The sequence below is a fragment of the Mustela nivalis genome (genome assembly GCF_964662115.1).
Source record: "Mustela nivalis genome assembly, chromosome: X".
Classification (NCBI taxonomy): domain Eukaryota; kingdom Metazoa; phylum Chordata; class Mammalia; order Carnivora; family Mustelidae; genus Mustela; species Mustela nivalis.
Window position 1 is genome coordinate 26,513,516 of NC_139040.1, and position 24,869 is coordinate 26,538,384.

A 24,869-nucleotide genomic window follows, 5' to 3' on the forward strand; every position below is an offset into this window, starting at 1 on the left:
TATCTCCATGATGCAGGCTCAGCAATTTCACTCCTCCTTCCTCTCTTTCTCAATCTCTCTCCCTCCATTTCTCTCTCCTCTTCCTTTCCCTTCCCTATTATTATTATTATTATTATTTGCATTGTCTTCTTATGGGGGATATCTGACAAATTGTTAATATTTAATTTGCTATAAAAACAGCTCTCCCAGTCAATGGCTGCTCACTATAATTTCAATCTCCAAAGCTGTTTTGGCCCCAGGTACACTGGGATCGAATTAAAATGGAAATGTTTCCTCTACAGTTTTGTTTATGGCAGCACAGGCACTCTGTTATTAACTGGAAAATTGAGACTTCTAAGGAAAATAATAAACTTTCACGACATTTCAATTTGAAACAGAGTATTCATCTGGCTTAGGGTGAAACATTTTTTCCAATATTTTTTAGTCTTAAATTTAAATACCCAAGCTTGGTAATGAAAACATTTGGGCCCATTGAATTGTATTCTTCCCCCAATCCAATTCTTTTTCAATTCGTTCACATTTTAAAAGCCATAAACACTTTTTTCTCTTGTATGTCATCTTACAAAAGGGTCTAAATTACATGTACACATTCTCTCTGTCTTTCTCTGGAACCGGAGGACTATTCTACAAAAATATCCACAAATTCGAACCTAGGGAGGACTCCATTGACACTCTGCAACTACCCACACCCCAGGAAACAAAACCCTTCCCTTCTGTCCTGCCTAATCCCTTGTCTGGTCAGTGCTGGGAGGAAGGTATAGAAAAGGAAGGGGATTACTTTGAAGTAGTCAGCGATCTAGAAACAGAAGTGTGATAGGTAGCATTAAATTGCAGAGACTTCCAGATTAATTATGGTATGCAATTTTCAACAGCTTAGTTTTTTTTTTTTTTTTTTCCTGCAGCCACTGGGGAAGAAAAAAGATTAGAGAAACTATCAAAAACTGTTGGCCTATCTAGTCTGTTGGCTATTTAATTTATTAGCAGATATGGGAGCTGCCTAAGGTTTATGATTTAGTGTGTTGGTTGGGGGTGGAATAAATCTCAAATGTACCTGTTCCAAAATTGTGTTAATCCTTTCGACTTCACAGTCAATCAGGTATCGTTTTTCCTGCCTCCTGTCCATTTCTTCAATGATGCGCCGGAATTCTTGGACGTCTTTTATGTTTCCCACAGATCTGGCTGTCACTTGCCAGTTGTTTTGCACTGCTGCTTCCATAATCGCTTGGAGAATGGAAAATCCTGAAAGAAGAAAAACAATGATGTTTTTCTTTTTAAACTCTTCCTGTATTAAAGGTTCTATGTGTCTTTATTACAGTCCGTTGGGTCCCTTCATATCTTACACACCGTGGGAAGCAGGCTTACTCATGACTCCAGACTTGACCATCCAGACAGTCAGCATCTCTATCTTTATTTTTAAAAAGATTTTATTTATTTATTTATGAGATAGAATAAGCAGGGGAGAGGGAGAAGCAGACTCCCCACTGAGAAGGGATCTCCCGAGATCATGACCTGAGTCAAAGGGAGATGATTACCCAAATGAGCCACCCGGGCACCCTCTATATTGATTTAAGAAAGATTCTACAACTCGTGGGCACCAAGCTGGGCCAGATTCAAGCAATCATAGCTGAATTATAGTACCTAACTATTTTGATTGACATGCATTATCAAAAACATCTATGGAATGAATGCTAACGCTTTTTCCTTGTTTTTGGCCTCAATGTTTCCTGTTGCAGCTCCCGTTTTGATCTTCCACTAAACATTTTTTCGGAACGAGACAGTGTATGTAGAGATAGAACCTTATAACATGGTTGGTTCTTACATGATTATGAGTATCCAGCAAGATAAATTATGTCTCTCAAGTAAAAGAACTAAGAAAACCTGACAAACACAATTTCTAACAAAGGTATCATACTGGTCCTTTGATCTTAGAATTATGAAAAAGTTCAATCATCATGTTAAGTCTTCCTCAGTTCTTCCCCTTTTTAAATTAAATTTACTAGGGATTATTGGTTCCTTTTTAGTTAATTTACATCTGAAAACTATTAACTACTAACACCCTGGATCTATGCTGAATGGGAAAGATGGAAAAGATGTGATGTTTGAATTCTGGGTAACGCTTTTGGAGGTGGGGTTTGAGAAGTTGGGAAGAGCAGTATGTCTTAAAGCAGAATAGCACAGGGTTTTCTATTTACTGGTCTTTTCAAGTACTTATGTCTCTAATATTATATCAGGTCTATATTTTTGCTTCTGGTAGGAATTCATAATCTGAGTATAATTTCATTGATTATAGATATCATTTTTGGGGGATCCAGTCAAAAGCAGCTCCCTTCTTCCCATAAATTTAATTGTTTTCCATTTATAATTAGGCAATAACTAATGGAAATGGGTAACGGGAGTGATCTGCAAAGCCAGAATGATCTGTGGCATGACCCTTTGGCCAGTGGAGCAATGGAGGACAGACGAAGATCACGTGCCCTTTGAACACATTCCAGGACCCGTCCTGTAATGTAAGCAAGCTATGGTCGGGAATCTTCATCACAGCACCATAGAAAATGGTATTGACATTTGGAGAGCATGCTTTAGGGAGATGGCAGCAGTGACTCAGCCGGTCATTATGACTCCTTTGTGTGCTGGGTGTATGCAGGAAGAAGATCACAAATGAGACCCAAGCACTTGGTAATTTCCAAATGAGCAATTTCAGCATAGGAGCTCAAAATTACAGATCAGAGTAAATTACCATTGCTTTAAATGTTAATTCTTACTCTTTTTAAACCAACCACGCATATTTATTTCTCAGATTTACATTTTTGTGTGGGTTTTCTGTGTGCTCTCTGCTTCAGTGGGACTTGAGGGCACATGGTGGGCCAAAGCATGGGATTAAAAAATAAACAGGAAGAAGGAGATTAAAATATTTGAAAATCTTTCTTAAGCAGTGTACAATAAAGTCTCATTATTTTGAATCCTACTAATTAAGAATTTATGAAATTCAGCAAGGACGAGGTTGAATTTTACTTCTGTACTATTATGAAGAAAGTATGGCTGAATAATAATGGAAAGGAAACAACATCAGGAAGTCTCTGATATGTTCAAACTTTTTAAAAGATCCTTTAGCAAAAGACAAGGTTTTTTGAGTATTGAGTCAAAATCTACTTTAAAAAAAAAAAAAGATTTTATCTATTTGAGAAAGACAGGGATAGCAAGCAAGTACATGAACGGGGAGGAGAGGGAGAATCAGTCTTCCTGTTCTGGGAACAGGAAGCTGGGAGCTGGATGTGGGGCTTAATCCCAGGACCCCAGGATCATGATCTGAGCCGAAGGAAGATGCTTAACTGACTGAGCCACCCAGGTACCCCATCAAAATCTATACTCCTACCATTTCTATTTTCTAGTCCTATTTCACTACTTAGAGTGACACAGAGAACTTTAATCTCTTTTCCATATGGCAGTCCACATTTTAAAAAAATTTTTTATAACTTTTAAAAAATCTAATTAATTAATTAATTAATTAATTTTTAAAATAAACATATAATGTATTTTTATCCCCAGGGGTACAGGCCTGTGAATCGCCAGGTTTACACACTTCACAGCACTCACCATAGCACATACCCTCTCCAATGTCCATAACCACACCCCTCTTCTCCCAACCTCCCTCCCCCTAGCAACCCTGTTTGTTTTGTGAGATTAAGAGTCACTTATGGTTTGTCTCCCTCCCAAGCCCATCTTGTTTCATTGATTCTTCTCCTACCCCCTTAATCCCCCATGTTGCGTCTCCACTTCCTCATATCAGGGAGATCATATGATAGTTGTCTTTCTCCGATTGACTTATTTCGCTAAGATGATACCCTCTAGTTCCATCCATGTCATCACAAATGACAAGATTTCATTTCTTTTGATGGCTGCATACATTTTTTAATGACAGATAATGTATCTTCCCTTATTTTTCTTTTCTTCAGACAAGAGATGTCCCAATTCTACAACAGTTATTTTTACAACATGATGATAAGTTCCCTCACTGTTCAGTCTCTCTCTTATGGTTATTTGTCAATATTTTATTGACCTGGATAAATCAGATGTGATCTGACCAGTGTGGATGACAATGGGATTATTGCCTGCTTTGATTTGGGCTGTTATTTTGGCAGCCTAGGATTGTTAATATTTTTATTTATTTAAAAAATGTTTAAGGATTTTATTTATTTGAGAGAGAGTACCAACGAGAGAGCACAGGCAGGGGGAGTGGTAGAGGGAGAAAAGGCAGAGGGAGAAAAGCAGACTGACCAATGAGCAGGAAGCCTGATGCAAAGGCTTCATTCCAGAATCCTGAGATCATGACCTGAGCTGAGGCAGACGCTCAACAGACTGAGACAGCCAGGTGCCCCAGAATTGCTAATATTTTTTTTAAATTTAATTTTATTTTTTCAGTGTTCCAAGATTCATTGTTTATGTACCACACTCAGTGCTCCATGCAATATGTGCCCTCCTTAATATCCACCACCAGGCCCTCCCAACCCCCAATACCCCTCCCCTCCCAAACCCTCAGTTTGTTTCTCAGAGTCTACAGTCTCTCATGGTTCATTTTCCCCTCCGATTTCCCCCCCTCACTTCTCTCCTTCACCCAATGTCCTCTGTGTTATTCCTTATGCTCCACAAGTAAGTGTAACCATATGATAATTGACTGTCTCTGCTTGACTTATTTCACTCAGCATAATCTCCTCCAGTCTCGTCCATGTTGATACAAGAGTTGGGTATTCATCCTTTCTGATGGAGGCATAATACTCCATTGTATATATGGACCATATCTTCTTTAACCATTCATCTGTTGAAGGACATCTTGGCTCTTTCCACAGTTTGGTGACTGTGGCCATTGCTGCTATGAACATTGGGGTAAAGATGGCCCTTCTTTTCACTACATCTGTATCTTTGGGGTAAATACCCAGTAGTGCAATTGCAGGGTCATAGGGTAGCTCTATTTTTAATTTCTTAAGGAACATCCACACTATTTTCCAAAGTGGCTGCACCAACTTGCATTTTCACCAACAGTGTAAGAGGGTTCCCCTTTCTCCATATCCTCTCCAACACTACTGTCTTATTAATTTTGGCCATTCTAACTGGGGTAAGGTGGTATCTCAATGTGGTTTTGATTTGAATCTCTCTGAAGGGTGGGTCAACATTTGCAAATCAATCAATGTGATAGAACAAATCAGTAAGAGAAGAGAGAAGAACCACATGGGCCTCTCAATTGATGCAGAAACAGCATTTGACAAGATGCAGCATCCGTTCCTGATTAAAACACTTGAAAGTATAGGGATACAGGAAACAGTCCTCAACTTCATAAAATCTATCTATGAAAAACCCACAGCAAATATCATTTTCAATGGGGAAAAGCTGGCAACCCTCCCTTTGAGATCAGGAACACGACAAGGATGCCCACTCTGGACACTGTTGTTCAACATAGTACTAGAAGTCTTAGCAATTAGACAACAAAAAGAAATAAAAGGTATTCAAATTGGCAAAGAAGAAGTCAAACTCTCTCTCTTTGCAGATGACATGATACTTTTTATGGAAAACCCAAAGGACTCCACCTCCAATCTACTAGAACTCATACAGCAATTCAGTAATGTGGCAGGATACAAAGTCAATGCACAAAAATTAGTTGCTTTCTTATACACTAACAATGAAAATATAGAAAGGGAAATTAGAGAATCGATTCCATTTATGATAGCACTGAGAACCATAAGATACCTGGGAATAAACCTAAACAAAGAGGTAAAGGATCTGTGCTTGAGGAACTACAGAACACTCATGAAAGACATTGAAGAAGACACAAAAAGATGGAAAAGCATTCCATGCTCATGGATTGGAAGAATAAACATTGTTAAATTGTCCATACTGCCTAGAGCAATCTATACTTTCAATGCCATCCCGATCAAAATACCAGTGGCGTTTTTCAAAGAGCTGGAACAAAGAAATCTAAAAATTTTAAAAAGATTTTATGTATTTACTTGACAGACAGAGATCACAAGTAGGTAGAGAGGCAGGCAGAGAGAGAGAGAGAGAGGAAGAAGTAGGCTCCTCACGGAGCAGAGAGCCTGATGTGGGGCTTGATCCCAGGACCCTGGGATCATGATCTGAGCCGAAGGCAGAAATCTAAAATTTGAATGGAACCAGAAGAGACCCTGAATTGCTAAGGAAATGTTGAAAAAGAAAAACAGAACTGGGGAGTATCATGTTGCCTGATTTTAAGCTTTACTACAAAGCTGTGATCACCAAGACAGCATGATACTGGCACAAAACAGACACATAGACCAGTGGAACAGAGTAGAGAGCCCAAATGTGGACCCTCAACTTTATGGTCAAATAATCTTCAACAAAGCAGGAAAAAATATCCAGTGGAAAAAAGACAGTCTCTTCAATAAATGGTGCTGGGAAAATTAGACAGCTATGTGTAGAAAAATGAAACTTGACCATTCTCTTACACCATACACAAAGATAAACTTAAAATGGTTAAAAGACCTCAATGTGAGGAAGGAATCCATCAGAATCCTAGAGGACACCACAGGAAGTAACCTCTTCGACACTGGCCACAGCAACTTCTTTCAAGATATGTCTCCAAAGGCAAAGGAAACAAAAGCGAAAATGAACTTTTGGGACTTTATCAAGATCAAAAGCTTCTGCACAGCAAACAGTCAGCAAAACAAAGAGGCAACCCATGAATGGGAGAAGATACTCGCAAATGACACTACAGACAAAGGGCTGATATCCAAGATCTATAAAGAACTCCTCAAACTCAACACACACAAAACAGATAATCACACCAAAAATGGGCAGAAGACATGAACAGATATATCTTCAAAGAAAACATCAAATGGATTGCTAATATTTTTAAATCGCCACATTATACTATTAATTGACACCAAGCTCGGATTCAATTAAAACATGTTGGTTCTCACCATAAAAGCTTTGCCATGTAACAGCACATTTACCATGTATCAAAATTTGTTCCATTCCAACCTGCTTTTGTCTCCCTTTCTTTAATTCCTCACCTCATACCAGTTTGTATTTCTCTTCTGTTTTTACATTCACTCAAATCTGGAAGATGGTTTTGCACATGTATCCAGTACTCTCATTGTTACCTGCTCAAGGCAACTATACCGGTGTCTCTTTTTCTGCTACCTATAGACCTTTGTGGATGACTTTCCTCCCTCATGAAGCTTCCCTAACTGAACTCTCACTCATTTCTCCAGAGATGAGTAGGCTTAAAAGTAAAGGAAATCAGTTCTAAGTAACAAAGAAGTTGATTGGAAGGACTGTATGACAGGCGTTTAAAAATTCCAAATAAAACTGTATAAATAAATTCTAGTACAGATGCTTGGAATGCTATGCTGCTGTTAAAAAGATGGCCTAATGTCTAGATAACAGAAGAAAGGACTTCTGAGTATACTTTTATGGAGAAGAAAGCTGAGAATAGCACTTACACTATAATTCTAATTTTGTAAAGAAAAGCCTCATCTATTTGTATATGTATAGGAAGAATTCAAAGGAGTTGGCAGTAGTTATCTCTGAGGTTTGGGATTACCAATAAGTCCTATTTGCACCACTCCTTATTTATGGAATGTTTGACTATCCTAAAAGAATGAGTTATTATTTTCTGTAAGCACAACAACAATAAAAATGAAAAACTATGGGGCGCCTGGGTGGCTCAGTGGGTTAAACCTCTGCATTCAGCTCGGGTCATGATCTCAGGGTCATGGGATCGAGTCCTGCATCGGGCTCTCTGCTCGGCAGGGAGCCTGCTTCCTCCTCTCTCTCTGCTTTCCTCTCTGCCTACTTGTGATTTCTGTCTGTAAAATAAATAAATAATCTTTAAAAAAAAGATGAAAAAATATGATTCATGCTGTCTTCTCTGAAGGTAAGCTCCTGGAAGACATAGGTGACAGATGAGCATAGCTTTGTATGCTGCCTACTGCCACCAATAAGTGGTCTCTTAAGAAACACTGATTTCATAGATCTTTGTGTACTTTTGTTCTTTGAATCATGTGAGTGCCCTACCTATTCAAAACTTAAATTGAGAAAACCCCTGATTTTTTTAATGAGCTGGCATCTGGGCCCTTCTGGGCAATGAGCCTTGCTTATATTTTCTCAGCAAGTCAGCACTATGGCTTCATACTGCAGTGTTTTTCACCATGCAGAGTTTCCCTGTGTCCACTGGGGCACATGGCCACGTACTTGACAGCCCTGGGGGCAATGATCACTTCAACTTAAAGATTTTTATTTATTTATTTGACAGAGATCACAAGTAGACAGAGAGGAAGGCAGAGAGAGAGAGGAAGGGAAGCAGGCTCCCTGCTGAGCAGAGAGCCCGATGCTGGGCTTGATCCCAGGACCCTGGGATCATGACCTGAGCCGAAGGCAGCGGCTTAACCCACTGAGCCACCCAGGCACCCCAACCTCAATTTAGTATATATCTGTGAGTAATCTCCCCAAAAGCTCTTATTTGTTTTCGTACCTAATTTATTATATAGTTTGACTGTTCCCTGTTGCAGTTGCCCGAAGAGAGTAAATATGAGTTTGAGGGTGGAAAAAAAAAAAAAAGGAAAGTTCGTTGCTAGAGACCGTCAAAGCAGGCGTTGGTGCTTGTAGGAGGTGAGGTGCTTAACAAAGCCCTGGCTTTTTAAAAATAAGCCTGCTGTTTTAGCAGCTTTAGAATTGTCCTCCACTCTGTGTGAGCTTTGGCATGCCCAACTGAAAGCTACTTTTGTTTGAGCAGCATATTCTCTCACCTTGATTCCAGACCACTGTTGCTGTCCACCTTCTTTTTCTTCTTCATTTTATTTTTTTAAAAAATATTTTCTTTATTTATTTGAGACAAAGAGCGAGAACAAGAGATGCGGAGAAAGAGAGGAAGAGGGGGATGGAAAAAGAGAGAGAAATAGAAAGAGAAAGAGAGAGAAGCAAATTCTCCACTGAGCAGGAAGTCTGACGTGGAGCTTGATCCCGGGACCCGGAGAACATGAACTGATCCAAAGGCAGATGCTTAACTGACTGAGTCACCCAGGCACCCCTTCTTCCTCATTTTAAAGACTGGATGTTACCACAGGTAACTGGGCGAATGCTGGATTGTCTTCTGTGTTCAACCAAGATAATGCAGGAAGCAGGACAGTAGAGGGGCGGCAAGGTGATTATGGATAAAGAACCAGCCCAAACTATGAACCTCCAGTTCAATCCTACTGGACTGGTCCCTGGGCCACCCTTGCTAAACAAGGAAGCCATTGTGGGGAAGGTGAGTGTAGGGATGCTGTGCTATACCACCAGATCCCCCTTCAGCACCAAAGGGCTTATTCCTTCAGCTTCTGGAAAGGTTTTTGGCTGAAGAAAGCTGCCTAGCTTCAAGTAATGCTCCCTTCCCAGAGCAGCCGCATCCAACGCCTGCTTGTTACAGGGTATAAAGGCACAACCCCTTTAGCCCAGATGCAATAACTCTAAAGGGCCATCCCAACTTCAGAGCCCCCTGAAGGGTAGGCGGAGGCCTCGTTAGGACAGCACCACAGCCCAGCTCCTCCTTCTGCTCAAACCCACTTCTTTCTTTTACTTTCACCCACAAGTGGCGGTAGTGAAGATACTCCCCGAGAAACTTTAGCATGCTGATCTCCATCTCAGAAGCTGCTCCCAGGGAATTCAATCTGTGACTACTGGGTTGACCTCATGGTAGGGATGGCAGCAGATACAAAAATATCTCAAATCTACAATTGTCAAAATCATTTTCACAGGGGGAAAGAAGGTCAGGATTTTGCTCACTATACAAACGAAATGAAAAACTGCTCCATGCTGAACAAATTTAGTATTTGATCTAAAAACAGAAGAATGATAAACTTGCCTGTTCTCTGTTCCTTTCTCCCAGCATTCTGTCCTTTTCCAGGTGTCAGTGTAAGAATGGCTCATGGTTTAATGTGTTACCCCTCCAGTTAACACAGTTAGATTTTAGCAGTGGCTTCATACAAGCCAGTTTGGAAGGAAAGGGAAAGGAATGTTGAGCATTGTTTTGAGGTCTGTCCATCTCATGGGGTCATGTGAGACGGCTCTGAAAGTTGGTGATGTGCTTTATGATCTTTAGGCTATAACATTTAACAAATGAACAGCTGGTAGCTGGTGGGTGTCTCAGAGGCCAGCGGAGTGTGGGGTCAGTGTCCATCTTGCCTGTTATTCAACTGAATTCAGCTGAAGGAAGCACTGCTCTATTTTTCTGCATCTTTACTTACCTCTGTGGCTCTTGACTCTGGCTGCACATTATAATCACCTTGGAAGCTTAAAAAAATGGATATCCAAACCTCACCCTGGACCCAGGCTTTGCTTTATTTTATTTTAAATTCCCCAGATGATTTTCATGTACTATTGACCTCCTAATGACTACCCAATACGGTGGGGTATGTGGAAGCAGGTTTCTCTCTCTCTCTTTCTCTTTTTTTTTTTAAGATTTTATGTATGTATATATGTATGTATGTATGTATGTATGTATTAGAGAAAGAGAGAGCAAGGGAGCAAGTAGGGGAGGCAGAGGGACAAGCAGATTCCACACTGAGTGAGGAGCCCAATGTAGGGCTTGATCTTAGGACCACGAGATCATGACTTGGCTGAAATCAAGAATAGGACACTTGACTGAGCCATCCAAGCACCCCAGAACCAGGTTTCTTTCTTATGTATCCTTCATGACTGGTGGAAAAGTTCTGGGTGAGAAAAGCATGATCCAAGAAGGGATATATGTCCTCCAGAAATAAGCAAACGAAAGTATGAAAGCAAGGGGGGAAGGCCATAATGCCAGGGTTATGATTCGCTTCTTCCTGTGGTAGATGAGGAATCTGCGAACATTGAGTACATGGTAAGCAGACCCTAATGTGTTCAAAGCACTTTACAAATGTCTTTCTTCTTCTGAGGTAGCATCTGTGTTTTTCTTTCTATGTATAAAATTAATATGTGCTTATTTTGGACATTTGAAAAGACACAAAAAGTAACAAAAATAAAATACAAGTACAGGTGACTGTTCCTCGAGGATAACCACTGTTAATATTTGATATATTCTTTCCATTTTATTTTATATAAATATATCACATGCTCATTTTTCAGTAAAATGGATTTTACTATTTCTGTCTTGTCTTTAAAAAGCTAACATTGTATCTTGAACGTCATTTTATGTTATTCAATGTTTTCAGACATGATTTTAATGGCTGTATAATATTCCATTTCTTAGACATATTTAATTTATTTAACCATTCTCCAATATGAAAATTTCGATTGTTTCTAATCTCTCCTTATTACAAATAATGCTGTGATAACAACATTTATATAGCATCTCTAATTATTTCCACAGGATAAATGTCTAGAAGTAGTAATATCAGCTCAAACATTTATGGACATTTTTAAGGCTTTTCATACATATTGCCAAATTGATCTCCAGAAAGGTTGAACCACTTTATGTTTCCATCACCAGAATACAAGAGTACTTGTCTCTCTGCCCTTTTGCTAGCATTGAATAAGACATGTGCCCATTTGATAGGAAGACATAAAGATATTTGTTTTCTTATTAACAATTTTTTGATTGTTAGTAAAATTAATGATTTAAAAAAATTTTGTGTCCATGTTTATTATTTTAATAATTTCCTGTTTATTTCCTTTGTTCAGATTTCTACTGTGATATTAATGGTGTTCTTTTTTTTCTTTTTAAAATTATTTTCCTTTTTACTAGTTTTTTAAATAGGCTCTGTTTCCAATGTGTGGCTTGAACTCATGACCCTGAGTTCAAGAGTTACACGCTCTACTGACTGAGTCAGCCAGGCTTTCTTGTTGATTCATAAGGGTCCCAATATATTAACAATATTAAGTGTCTGTACTATATGTCACATATATTTTAATTCAGTTTATTTGACATTTAATGTTGTCTGTGACATGTTTTAATGAACAGAAGTGTAATATTTTATGAAATTAATATTCTTATTCTTCAAAAAATTATGTGAGATGGAAAGAGACAAATGAAATTTCTCTTCTGCTCTTATTTGAGTGTTCACCTGAGCTTTAAACCCAAAACTTATGTGAGCCACTCTCTTCATTTCTCACAACTTTTTTAGTCTCCATGGAAGTTCAGATAAATTTTTCTTGTGTATTGTGGCAAAGTAAGTGAATGGGGGAAACTACATATGGAGTATGAGGTGGTTTCTGAGATACAAGTGCAGAGCAGAAAAATAGAGACAGAGGAGAGAGAGAAGAGAAGCCCAATTCAGTTAGTCTGGATTAAGTGTTGCCATATCTAAGAAACCTGATATTCAAAAATCTGAACTCAAACCCAATACTTTAGGGTATGTTTATTCATATTACAAATGTATTTTTTTTAAAGATTTACTTATTTATTTAGGGAGAGAAGATGAGAGAGAATGAGTGGGAGGCGGGGCAGAGGGAGACAGAGAATCCTCACGCAGGCTCCCACTGAGCACAGAGCGCACGAGGCTCCATCTCACAACCCTAAGATCATGACCCGAGCCAAAATCAAGAGTCAGACATTTAGCTGACTGTGCCACCCAGGCTCCCCACAAATGTACTTAAAAAAAAATTTTTTTAAAGGATTTTGTTTATGTGACAGAGAGGGATCACAAGTAGGCAGAGGCAGGCAGAGAAAGAGGAAGGGAAGCAGGCTCCCTGCCGAGCAGAGAGCCCGATATGGGGCTCCATCCAAGGACCCTGGGATCATGACCTGAGCCGAAAGCAGAGGCTTTAACCCACTGAGCCACTCAGGCGCCCCCACATGTACTTTTCTTTAAAAAGAATTCATGGAAATATTCTGATAGAACACTTGAACCCACATTTTGTCATTTTGCTGTTTGTTTTTGTTTTAACTTGATTTAAACACGTTTGATTTCCACCAAAATCGATATAACAATTGTCTACATTTGAGGTGCTAATGCAGAAACTCTTCTGTGTGTGAGGAGTTCAAGATGGAAAGATCAAGAACCTCTCTGTGCTTGCATATGGATGTCAGTCTGTGGATTTTATGGAACAGGATAAAAACAAATACTCACCCACACCCGGCCGAATTCACCCTTGGCAAATTATGATTTCCCTGAGGTCTTCATTCCTCATAATTGTGTTTGTTTAAGTTTCCTTTTAATTAAGAGCTGACCCTCTGCAAATCTTCTCTTCCCTGCAGCTACATTATTAGGATGGGACCTTAGCTAATTTGGGAGTCAGTGAACAGAAGATGCTCCCCACTCAGTGTCCCAGTTCTATGTCCTTTTCCTAGTACAAATCCTCCCTCCACATCAACCCCTTTACTCATACTAGACTGCCCGTGACAGAGTAAAGCTTAATTGTAACACTTCCATGAAGGATTTATGTTTTAAAGTAGGATCAAAGCCTGAAAGTAAAGGGGCAAACTCCAACAGAGAAATTGTATACAGTAGTAAGCAGGAGGTATTGTTTGGCAGCCTGTGGTATTTCTGATACCCAAATATCCCACTCAAAGTGGCAACTACTGACTGACTACTTGTCAAGTTCAAAGTGAGCTCTGAAACTGGTGGTGCATGTAATCCTACATTTCCATTTTCCTTTTTTGTCCTATTTTTCATTAGGAACTTTCTTTCCCTGTTGGTGAATTACATTCTCCTTTATTCTGTTCATCATAAGTTGAGAAGGCATGCCCAAATAGATAAACCAGTTTGTTGAGTGAAAGTAAACTTGGTTTGCATTGTCAGCTGAGAGGAAATTTAGAAGACCACCTGGATTTGCATAACGTCCAGAAAAAGCAGAACAGGCAACCCTCTGATCCTCAACCATACAAGGTCTAATAGAAAAAAAATAATAATTAAGAAACAAAAGAAAAAATTAAAAAATGGGATTTTACCAAAGTAAAAAGCTTTTGTACAGCGAGAGAAAACATCATCAAAATGAAAAGACAACCAACTGAATGGAAGAAGTTTGAAAATCACATATCCAACAAGGTATTAACATCTAAAATATATAAAGAACTCATAAAACTCACCACCAATGAAAATAATCTGATTAAAAAATGAACAGAAAAGTGAAAAGAAGGGCCATCTGTACTCCAATGTTCATAGCAGCAATGGCCACAGTCACCAAACTGTGGAAAGAACAAAGATGCCCTTCAACGGACGAATGGTTAAAGAATATATGGTCCATATAGACATGGAGTAGTATGTCTCCATCAGAAAAGATGAATACCCAACTTTTGTATCTCACATGGACGGGACTGGAAGAGATTATGCTGAGAGTCAATTATCATATGGTTTCACTTACTTGTGCAGCATAAGGAATAATGGGGAAGACATTGGGAGATGGAGAGGAGGAGTGAGGGGGGGACATCGGAGAGGGAGATGAACCATGAGTGACTGTGGACTCTGAGAAACAAACTGAGGTTTTTGGAGAAGAGGGGTGTGGGGCGTTGGGTGATCCTGGTAGTGGGTATTATGAAGGGCACATATTGCATGGAGCATAACCAATGAATTTTGGAACACTGAAAAAAAATAAAATTTAATAAAAATGAGCAGAAAATCAGACATTTTTTCAAAGAATACGGATGGACAACAGGCACATGAAAAGATGTTCAGCATCAAATTGTTAGGAAAATGCACATTGAAACAACAATAAGATTTCACCTCACACTGGTTAGGTTAGAATGGCTATTATCAAAATGACATGTGGCACCTGGATGGCTCAGCTGGTTAAGTGTGCAACTCTTGACTTTGGCTCAGGTTGTAATCTCAGGATTGTGAGACTGGGCCCTGAATCGGGCTCTGTTCTGGGTGTGGAGTCTGCTTGAGATTCTCTCCCTCTGTCCCTTTCTGTGCTCAAGCTCTTGTTCCCTCTAAAACAAATAAATAAAATCTTAAAAAAAGACAAGAAGCAGAAAGTGTTGGAGAGGATGTGGAGGATAAAGGACACTCGTGCTCTGTTGGTGGGAATGTAAATTGGTGCAGCCACTGTGAAAAACAGAATGGAGATTCCTCAAAAAATTAACAATAGAAATACCATAAGATCTGGTAATTCCACTTCTGGGTATTTATCTGAAAAATAAAAAAGACTGGTTTAAAAAGATACGTGCACCCTTATGTTCGCCACAATATTATTAACAACAGCCAAGTCATGGAAACAACCTAAATGTCCATCAATGGATGAATGGATTAAAAATGTTATGGTATAGGGGTGCCTGGGTGGTTCAGTCTGTTAAGCGTCTTTCTGCCTTTGGCTCAAATCATGAGCTCAGGGTCCTGAGATCGAGTGCTGTCTCAGGCTCCCTGCTCAGCTGGGCATCTGGTTCTCCCTCTCCCTCTGCCCCTCCCCTCTGCTCATACTCTCACTTTCTCTCTCTCTCTCTCAGATAAACAAATAAAATCTTTAAAGATATGGTATATATGTACATGTGTATGTGTGTGTGTGTATATATATGCCCATATATATGTATTCCATCATTATATATATGCATATATATGATAGAATATTACTCAGCCATAAAAAAGAATGAATTCTTGTCACAGAAACAACATGGATGCACGTCAAAGGTATTATGCTAAGTGAAAGAGGTCAGACAGAGAAAGACACTCATATATGGAATTTTTAAAAAGCAAAACAAATGAACAAACAAAACAAAAATAAACTCATAGACACAGAGAACAGATTGGTCATTACCAGAGGGGAAAGGGGGGTGGAGGGTAGACAAAAAGAGCAAAAGGGGTCAACTGTATGGTGACAGATGGTAACTAGACTTTTAGTTGTGATCACTTGTAGTGCACACAGACATTGACTTATAATGTTGTATACCTGAAACTTATATAATATTATATACCAATTTTACTCCAATTAAAAAAATATTTAAAAAAATAGAAACAACTGGAAGGAACTGGAATCTGGATTAAAGGGGATACTACAAAGCTTGAGGATAATTCTCTCATGTTTCTATTTGGTATCTAGATAATTGTCCTGGGATGGACTGCCTGCAATGCAAACTCATAAAGGGTCTAAGTCATCTCAAAGCTGTCTGGGGACTACTGTGCACTTAAATGATGTCATGTGATGATTGATAGGGTTCTTCTTTAACATTTCCTCACATGGCTTTTAATCCCCTTGAAATCAGTAATTTTCAGGACTCATGTGACTATTTCTCCTAGTAAAGCAAATGGTGAGTGGCCTGGGTGTTAGCAGGCACTTCATGGGCAGGTGGGGGAGAGCTGACCATAGACGTCAACCAAATAATGCACTGCCCAGCTCTGGTTGTGTGGGGTGGTGGGAAATCTCTTCATGTGATTTAAAAGGGGGGGCTATTTACGGGTGGGGAAGAAGTGCTACCAATCAGCCACAGTACATCTTCTCCCCAAGCCCAAGCTATTCCAAATAGTACCTAGTGGCCACAATGAAGATAAACCTTAACCCTGCCATCCATCCTCCAGCAGGGGAAGAATTTTGAATGGGTTCTCAGAAGTGGGTGTATTTTGCATTAAGCGTCCACATCTTGGGCTTTCCTTTGAACACAGTAGTTTATGGTTTACATTGTGGTCTGTGCCTATGGAGAAGTAAGGTGAATTGATTCAGGTGGGACTTAAGCTCAGAAAATATGTGCTTGCATTCTATCAAAAAGATTTCTTACCGGGAGAGTGACTACTCTGGAAACATTTTTTGACATTCTTAATTTTGAGAAAGCAAGGCTAAGCCAAACCTCTTCACCTTCCTGAGTTTTGGGGGTGAGGTATGCATGCTCGCTACCAGCAATGAAGAGAGGAGGTGGAAAGTGAAGGCAGATTCATGTCAAAGATGAAAAGGTCTAGATGTGACTGGAAAGGACTGTGGCTTATTCTGCCTGGAAGCGCAAAGATTTCTTGATCCTGATACTATTGGAAGGCTGTCAAAGGTAATATTAAGGGCAAGATTTGCCTAGAGGATACAGAGGGGCTAAAGCTACAGTCCTAAAGACAGCAAGAGAGCACACTTTTCCTTTAAGGAAAGAAAGTTCCCTTTGACTTAATTCTGTGGTCTATAATCTGCTTGGGAAACATCCAAAGTGGGATGTTTAGAACTTACAAGGTAAATAAGCATTTGCATGTGCCCTTCCAGACTAAAAAAAGAAACACACTCATAAAAACATCACCAAGATCAACTCATTTTGATTAGTTGTTTTCTTTCAATTGAATTTTTTTTCTAATAGGGATATGGATTTAAGAGTATGGGTAGGGTTGGAGGCTAATGTTTCATCTTGTGCAGGACTTAGGTCCCCAGAAGAGTGGCTGAGTCTTGGCTGAACTTTAGAGAAGTTAGGTTGTCTGAGGGGGTCAGTGTTCTCCCAAGTCTCTTAGCATTCTCAGATTTGAGAGTCAGAATTTTGTGATGGTCCCAATCTCTTCATTGTACTAATGAGAAATGGGAATCCAGAGGGAGAAAATGGTTTATCCAGTGGTGGATCCCAACTTGACCATGACCCTTTTCTTTTAACTTTCAATAGTAATGTGAAATGATGATTCTGTTGTATATTCTGGATAAAGATTTATTTGGTATTAAGTAAAAATTAAAATCCAACAGGAAAATTATTGTGGGTATTCCCTATAACTTTGCCTACAAGCCTTCAGTGACTTCCTTAAGGGCTGTGTTCCTCTTTGCTTCAAAATCTTTGCATTGGAGGAGCCAGGGATTCCAAGGGTAAGTTTGAGTATTACAGCATCTCTTCCTCCTCACTGGGACTCTCCTTTGGTACTGGGGCCTATTCTAACCTACACAGGCTTTGAAACTTGTGGCTTGATTCATCCTGCCTAATCACATAGTCTTCATGCAGGACACAGCTTTCTCCAGCATCTTTATTTTCTAGTGACTTACTCTGGTTGCCCTCCACACCTATAAAAGCTTCATTTTCATTTCATCAGCTATTCACTCATTAAAAACTCAACTCAACACATATTTTGTCAAACAGATCACCTGATTGAGATGCTGGGGAAATGAAGATTCCAAGCTCTCACACCCATCCTCTATTTGCTTGAGAATCTTAGACTATAGATGGTGACCACTATCTCTCAGGGGTTATGGTTGAATGCCACCTTTAAGTCATTGCTGGAATAACATATTTTTTTCTTTTGAATTATCAGATATAAACTTTTCACTCTCATTCCCCAGATTTTAAATATTTTATTTATTTATTTTAGAGAGAGAGAGCAAGTGGTGGGAGCAGGGGAGAAGGCAAGGGAAGGGGGAAAACTCTCAAGCTGACTCTGAGCTGAGCTTAGAGCCTGATGGAGGGCTCAATCCCACCACATTGAGATCATGACCTGAGGCAAAACCAAGAGTCAGATGCTCAACTGACAGCCAGCCAGGTGCCCCTCATTCTTTAGATTTTAAATTGAATTGCTTTTACTTTCCCTGCCAAGTCTGGCACAAGTGTATAAATCCACATTTATTGAATGCCTACTTTGGGCTCAGCCCTATACTAAACCCCTGTACACATTATTACATTTAATCTTCCCAATAATCCTAGGCATAAGTAGTTATCTCCAACGAACAGATGAGGAGATTGAACCTCAGAAAGGTATGTTTTTATAAATAAATGCACATAACTAGTAAAGTTTGGAGCTGAGTTCCACACCCAGGCCTGGCTTCCAAGGTCATGCTCTCCTTTCTCCTCATCGGTGACTGAAATTACACCGACATGTAGAGTTGTTCATGGGATATGGAGTCATACATTTTTCTATGTATTTCTTCACAACAGAGAGGGCTTTAGAACACATTGTTGTGTAACTACCTGAAGACACCCCAGGATTTTTCAGGCCTGCTAAGATGCATGCTGCACAATCAACTGTAAGTGAACGCTTAACAGGAACACAGCTAGGGTTCTCTGGATAATGGCATATCGCTCATCAGTTAATCACCACCTTTGGAGTTGAGCTGGAGTTACTAGACTGGGTGGGTTTTATTATTGCTTATGCCCTTATTTATTTCTCACACTGTCTCAGATGCCCCCTGCCTCCAAAACAGCTGTTTTTTTTCTGATTTCCCTATTTCTGTCAGATTTCCTAGTTATCATATTTGAACATTATCTTTGACTCTTCCATTGCCCTAAGAAAACATGAAGTGAAATTAATTTTTCCTTCCTGCGCCTTCACCTTTCTTTATGTGCACATGACTACTAGCTATTTTAAAGTTATTACTGGTATTTGGTTGGGCTGCTGCAAACAGTCCTTCTCTTTTTGTCCAACCTGCTCACTAAGACCGGCTTTCACCTTCTCATTCTTTTGATTACATTATAGCCATGCTCATTTGCAAAACTCTTCAAAAGTCTGTCTTTACCTCTAGGATAAAGTTCAGAGGCCGTATTATAAATGTTTCCACTTGCCTGCAGTCTAGGATTTACCTTTCAGGAAAGTCTTGAGAGGCTCATTAACTGGGTAAGTTTGTGGTTGTTCATTTCCAATTCCGGGACTCAGTTTCTTCAATGTTCTATTTTGAGGGGTCCCTTAAGGACTGTATACATAGGTACTATCAGAGTTTGGAGAGGGTAGATCAAGATGATTCTGTTCTACTAAGAGACAAATGGAGCCTAGGACTTAGAGGAAAGGAAAAATAATCTGAAAGAGGGAGAGTAAGGAAAGATCTTCATAAAAAATTTCTGTTCTCTTACCCTCATTGTTCCTAATTTGTGTTTCACTTGGAAATGGCCACTTCTGCTCGAACTATGAGTGTGAGGTTAAGCAGTGTAAGCAAAGCCAGTTCCACCATTAGGCCTCACCTGTTTTGCTACCCATGGTTCAGATTACTAAGGTTGGCTGGCTAAGAAGGAGGGAAAAGTAGAGACCCATGAATGAGAAGGAGGCTAACTGGCTGGAGCAACAATCAAAGTAATGGCCTGGGCTTCATTTAGCCAGGGGATCTACCTAACTGAGTTAATGAGTTGTAAATGACCCGCAACTGTATGGCTATGACTGAATTTAGGAGTGTTTCAGCAAACTAGAATCTGGGAGGTTTACAGAGGGAGAACCCTGAATCACTTACAGTTAAGGCGCCGACTGCTGGGAACTGGCACTGGTGAGGAATTTATTTGAATAAAATGAATCTAATTAGGAACCATGTAGCTAGTCATCATAATGATTAGGTTAGTGGAGGGACTAGTCAACCATGCCCAAAAAGCTTCTGTGCTCATTGAGGCAAAGTGCTTAGTGACAGAACTTAACAAAATGGCTAAGTGAGTTCCTTTTGGCTGGATATTTGATCCCACTGGCCAGTGTGCTAGGTTTATGTATCATTTTGAAGGAGAAGTGGAGTTGTAAGGTCCTATGCAGATGAACATATTATTAAAGTCCTCCAGGAGAGTTAAGAAGCCAGCATAGGAAGGCAGGGACAGTGGACACAAGGAAAACAGTTAATGATGAATATTTTGGCTTGGAGACCATACCAGAGCCATTATTGGGTTGGTCCAGTAAGACTTGTTCCTACTTGGCGGGGGGGTCTTAATATAGGACCATTCTGGATTCTCAGTAGGCCTACTTTTAAAACCATCTTAAATTTGCCAGTGTGCTTTAACACATTGTTTGACAACCCCCCTAGGCTAGAAAGCATGTTTATATTTTGGCTAAAAACCACATAATCATAATGCTCTGGAATCTTCTTAGGGGAATCTTCCCATCTGCAGTTTTTAGCTCTGCAAATATCAATGTAATAGAGCATCCCCTAAACCCAAATACAATGTTCTTTGAGATTTATTTAGAGTAAAGAACACAATCAGCTGCAAAGCTAAAGAGGAAAGGATTTAGGAATTAGTTTAGAAAAGAAACAAGGCAGTGCATTTCTCCAGCAAATTTATGTTTTAACAACCCCAGGAGTTATACATCTTGTGTCTCAGAGGAGAAATGGGCTTGCTCTGTTCAGCCCAGTATTGATACACTAATGACATCTGGGGCCTCCTCAAGGGGTACATTGCTCTCCACTGAGGAGCTAAATAGTGTAAAAGGCACATTTCCTATAAACTCAAAGCTGTGGCAACTGCCCAGCTTAGCTGGCCTCACTTGGATAGAAGATTGTTTTTTTCAGCATGAAATAAATGGATTGTGCCTTGGATGATGTAGCTGCTTCCGTTGTCTTAACCATTGATGCAGATCATAGCATGAGTGATGTGGCAGCAGCAGCCATCCAGAGCCACTGTGAAAGGAGATGCGATAAATGGTGTGGCTGGACCCAAAATGAGTTTGGCCTGCATGATTGGCTTCAGGAAGCAGGGCAGGTGCCCAGGAAGGCTTATTCAAGTAACCCAGGTCTCCAGAAAGATAGACTATGCCAACGTCCACATTTGCCACACCTTCTGCACAGCTCTGGTTACACTAAAGGATTATTTTAGCCTCAGTATAAAAGGCTGCTATTGTTAGCTCCCAAGAAGAGAGGTCACTATCTTTTTACTCCAAGCAGTGCAGTTGGGTTTAACTCATTCAGAAGATGGCACATGTTCTTGCTACTTAAAGTATGCCCCCTAGATCAGCATATTTGTCACTTAAAGTATACTTCATGGACCAGCAACTGTGATATCACCAAAGCTGCTTGTTAGAAATGCAGACTGTCAGGTCCCACCCCAGGCTTAAGAATCTATCTTTTAACAAGTTCCGCAGGTGATCTGTAAGCACATCAGAATTTAAAAAGCACTAGTCTGGCCATTATTATATATCTACTGAAAATCATACTTCACCTTGTTAACACAGATGGGTGTTCAGAAAGAGGGAAAGCCTAGGCTTTGATAAAGGTTATGGATGGGAATTGAATACTATAGGGCTAGGAGGGGACCAGGACATAAATTGGCAAAGGTCAGAGAGTGACTCATGTACTGAAGTTAGGCCTAGGACAAGTCTCTTGACAACATGCTGAGAAATTTACATTGATGGCTCTATGACATACTGAGGAGCAAGTCAGGGTCTTTATCTACTGGGAATATTTCAAGGCTCCAACCAAGAGAGTCCCAGGGAATATCTTAGATCCTAGCCTTAACGGGTTGGGAAGAATTCTTCACTGCTCAGGCCAAATGGGCAGCCTAATCTCATCTATTACTCTGTTGTCTTGCCTTTCCCATCAGCCATGGAGGCTCACCAGGAGCCGTAGCCAAAGAGTTCTTGGCAGAAAGATTATAGGGCATGGTGGCTTCCCCTACACACATGAAAGGCTGCATGTAGGGAAGACACTGAAATGAGTTCTGTAGTAAAGAAGAACAAAAGATCCAGAGGACTATACCTAGAGCTACCTGCTTAGGCAGTGTGGAAGCTATAGATACTTCATGAGAAACTCCGGAACCTACTCAGAGGGGAGGTATGGGGAGTTAATGCAGTATTGTTACCCTTCAGTTGTGTCTCTTTCTTCTGTGAGATACTGCTATTGGATTCCAGTTTTTGAAAGGCTCCTGAAATTCTGCCTCCAGTGGTTGTTGCCAAAGAACGTATTCCATAAATCCCACATCAAATCTTACCAACTTGAAGCCATCTAGTTTTTGCTTTCCTTGAACTAACCACCAAACTCACATGACAAGACAAAGAGAAATGCTACTGTGAGTATCCCTCCAATACCAACTCTGAAGTTGGTCAGCAAGTTGTATGGAGCTGAGCAAAATATGCTAGCTGATGGGATATGGACATGGATGAAAATTCTGAAAGTGGCCCTGAAGGCATTCCAAGGTTGTTGCCAGGGTGAAGACACTGTGAGGACTTTGTCCTGACTTTGCCTTGATCGGAGCTGCATGGAGATGAAAGGTTTGTAAATGGTTTCCTGTCCCTAGAGCCTGACAGTCCCCTGTGCCATTTTAATTTAAGTTTTTTGGATCAGAATAGAATGAACGAGCAGGGTAGGTTAATTATCCTAATTAGAAAAGAAGTGAAGTTATTGCCCTTCTAGGTCAGGCACTTGGACAAACCTCCCTTGGCTCCAAGCTTTGGGCATTAGTTCACTTGAATGCCAAAGGATACGCAAAGCATCCTCCCCAGTCTTCTGCCAAAGTCTCTGGAGCAAGACAGAGGAGAATTCTTTTCAGGAAATGGTGTGTGATCAGCTTGTGTCCCAGGGCCAGAGAGGGTTATCTGGAGGTGGCAGATATGTGGGCACAGCTGGGTGGGTACAAGTGTGTGGATCCTCCCCTAGGCCTCCCTCCTCTGTCCATAATGCCAAGCAAGCTCAATGTGGCTTGCTTGAAATGTGATAATTTCAAAAAGATGTGCATCTTTCCCTGAGCCTCCCTGAGCCTATCTTCAGCTGGCCAAGGATGTTGGTATTTCTTTGGAAGGTAAACTCCTCTGGGACTCTGCGGGTACTTCTTGAATCGATATTTTGTTTTTGGACTCATTGATTCTCAAATACAACATCTTCCCCTCCTTCCTCTCCCAAGCACTATCTATTCTTTGATCAGATCAACCTTGCCTTCAATACAGAATATGCTTTAGATGATGTATGTGAAGTTTCTTAGCACAGTTTCTGACACATAGTAGGTTCTCATTAAATGTTAATTTATTCCCTTCCTTCCTACTAGAGAAGAGTGTTTCTGATACACAGTCATAATCATACTTCTCCCGCCCTCTGAGCCTTGTATTTGATGTGCGATGTGATAGTAATTTGTGATCTGGTAACATAAAGGGAAACGTAAAGCCTTAGATAAAGCTAGAGTAGTAACTGTATAATATTAAAGATCAAACTGGCCAATTATGCAGACAGACCCAAGAGATATGTCTAGTACTTGCCTTTGAATTATCCACATACCCAAGGGATGAATAAAAAAGACCTTAAGCACCATCTTTCAAAACAGGCCTCAGATTGTTGAATGATCAATTTGTGGGTCTATTACAATTTGCCTTATCCACACAGAATACTCCAAGAGCATTAACATCAATGACTCCTAACAGAATGATAAAGCAAGTGGAGGTCTCAAGAGACCATTTAATCTATCCAACCCTGGTTCCCCCGGCCTCCCATCTCCAGCCATTCTGTCTATCTGCTCTTAAAAATGTACTCTTCTGGATTATTTGCAATAGGGACAGGGAATCCAAGGTGTGAATGGCACCAAAGAGTGGATACACTTCAATTCACTTATAGTTAATTTTGGCATCTTTTTTTATCCTTTGTAATTGAATATGTATCCACATGATATAGAAATGGATTTAAATACAAAGGTCTGATGCTAGAGGAAATGTGAAACCGTCCCACTTTCTTAAACTCATCTCTCATGCAGTTTGGACTCATGAGTCTCTCTATGCTCGCCTCTCAGACTTATACAAAATATTCACCTCTGTAGAATTGCACTCCCCCAAATCTTCCCTAGTGCAGAGGCAGTGTGGCGTTTGTCAGTTTTAAAAGATGAATGGAAAGGAAACAGAGGACGTTTGACATATTGGGGAAAAAAGTAATTAGGAAAGACAGATGTTAATGGTTCAACTCAAAAGAAGTATTGGCATTGACGGTAAGTAACAGGAGATGTGTCTCCTGAAGTCTTGGGGTTTATTCTTGGTAAAAAAAACTTTTGGATATATGTAAAAATATCTATATTTGTGATATATAACTGATACAGACAATAAAGTGATCATATAATCATTCTTTTGATTTCTTGGCCTTGCTGATGCTTTGCTTTGTTCTGTTAGCTCTCAAGTCTTGGTACCACACCCCTTAGGAAGTGGAACAAGTCACGATCCCAGCAGTCAGAACTGGCAACAGAGTTTTACTTTGGTCTTAGGTGGGCGTGGGTTCAAAATCAGATCAGCTGGTACAAATTCGATTTGAAAGTAGATCTTTCTTAGACTCCTAGAAGCCTAAGTCCCAAGTTTAATGACTGTGGCTCAGACAGGCTTATAGAGCAAGTTCTTCTTATGGGAGGAAGGATCCAAATGCTAGGT

General features: G+C 40.0%; 1 protein-coding gene across 7 annotated transcripts in view; it reads right to left on the bottom strand.

Moving 5' to 3' along the window:
* Positions 1 to 24,869, bottom strand: part of GRIA3 (glutamate ionotropic receptor AMPA type subunit 3) — a 286,267-nt gene that overhangs the window by 147,773 nt on the left and 113,625 nt on the right. For all 7 annotated transcript variants that reach the window (XR_014307019.1, XM_082716570.1, XM_082716569.1 and 4 more), the window contains one exon: positions 1,052 to 1,239. Coding sequence is in view for 6 of the 7 variants with exons in the window: in XM_082716570.1 (XP_082572696.1) it covers positions 1,052 to 1,239 (188 nt within the window). In the remaining variant the exon portion in view is untranslated. The remainder of the gene's footprint in view (positions 1 to 1,051; positions 1,240 to 24,869) is intronic.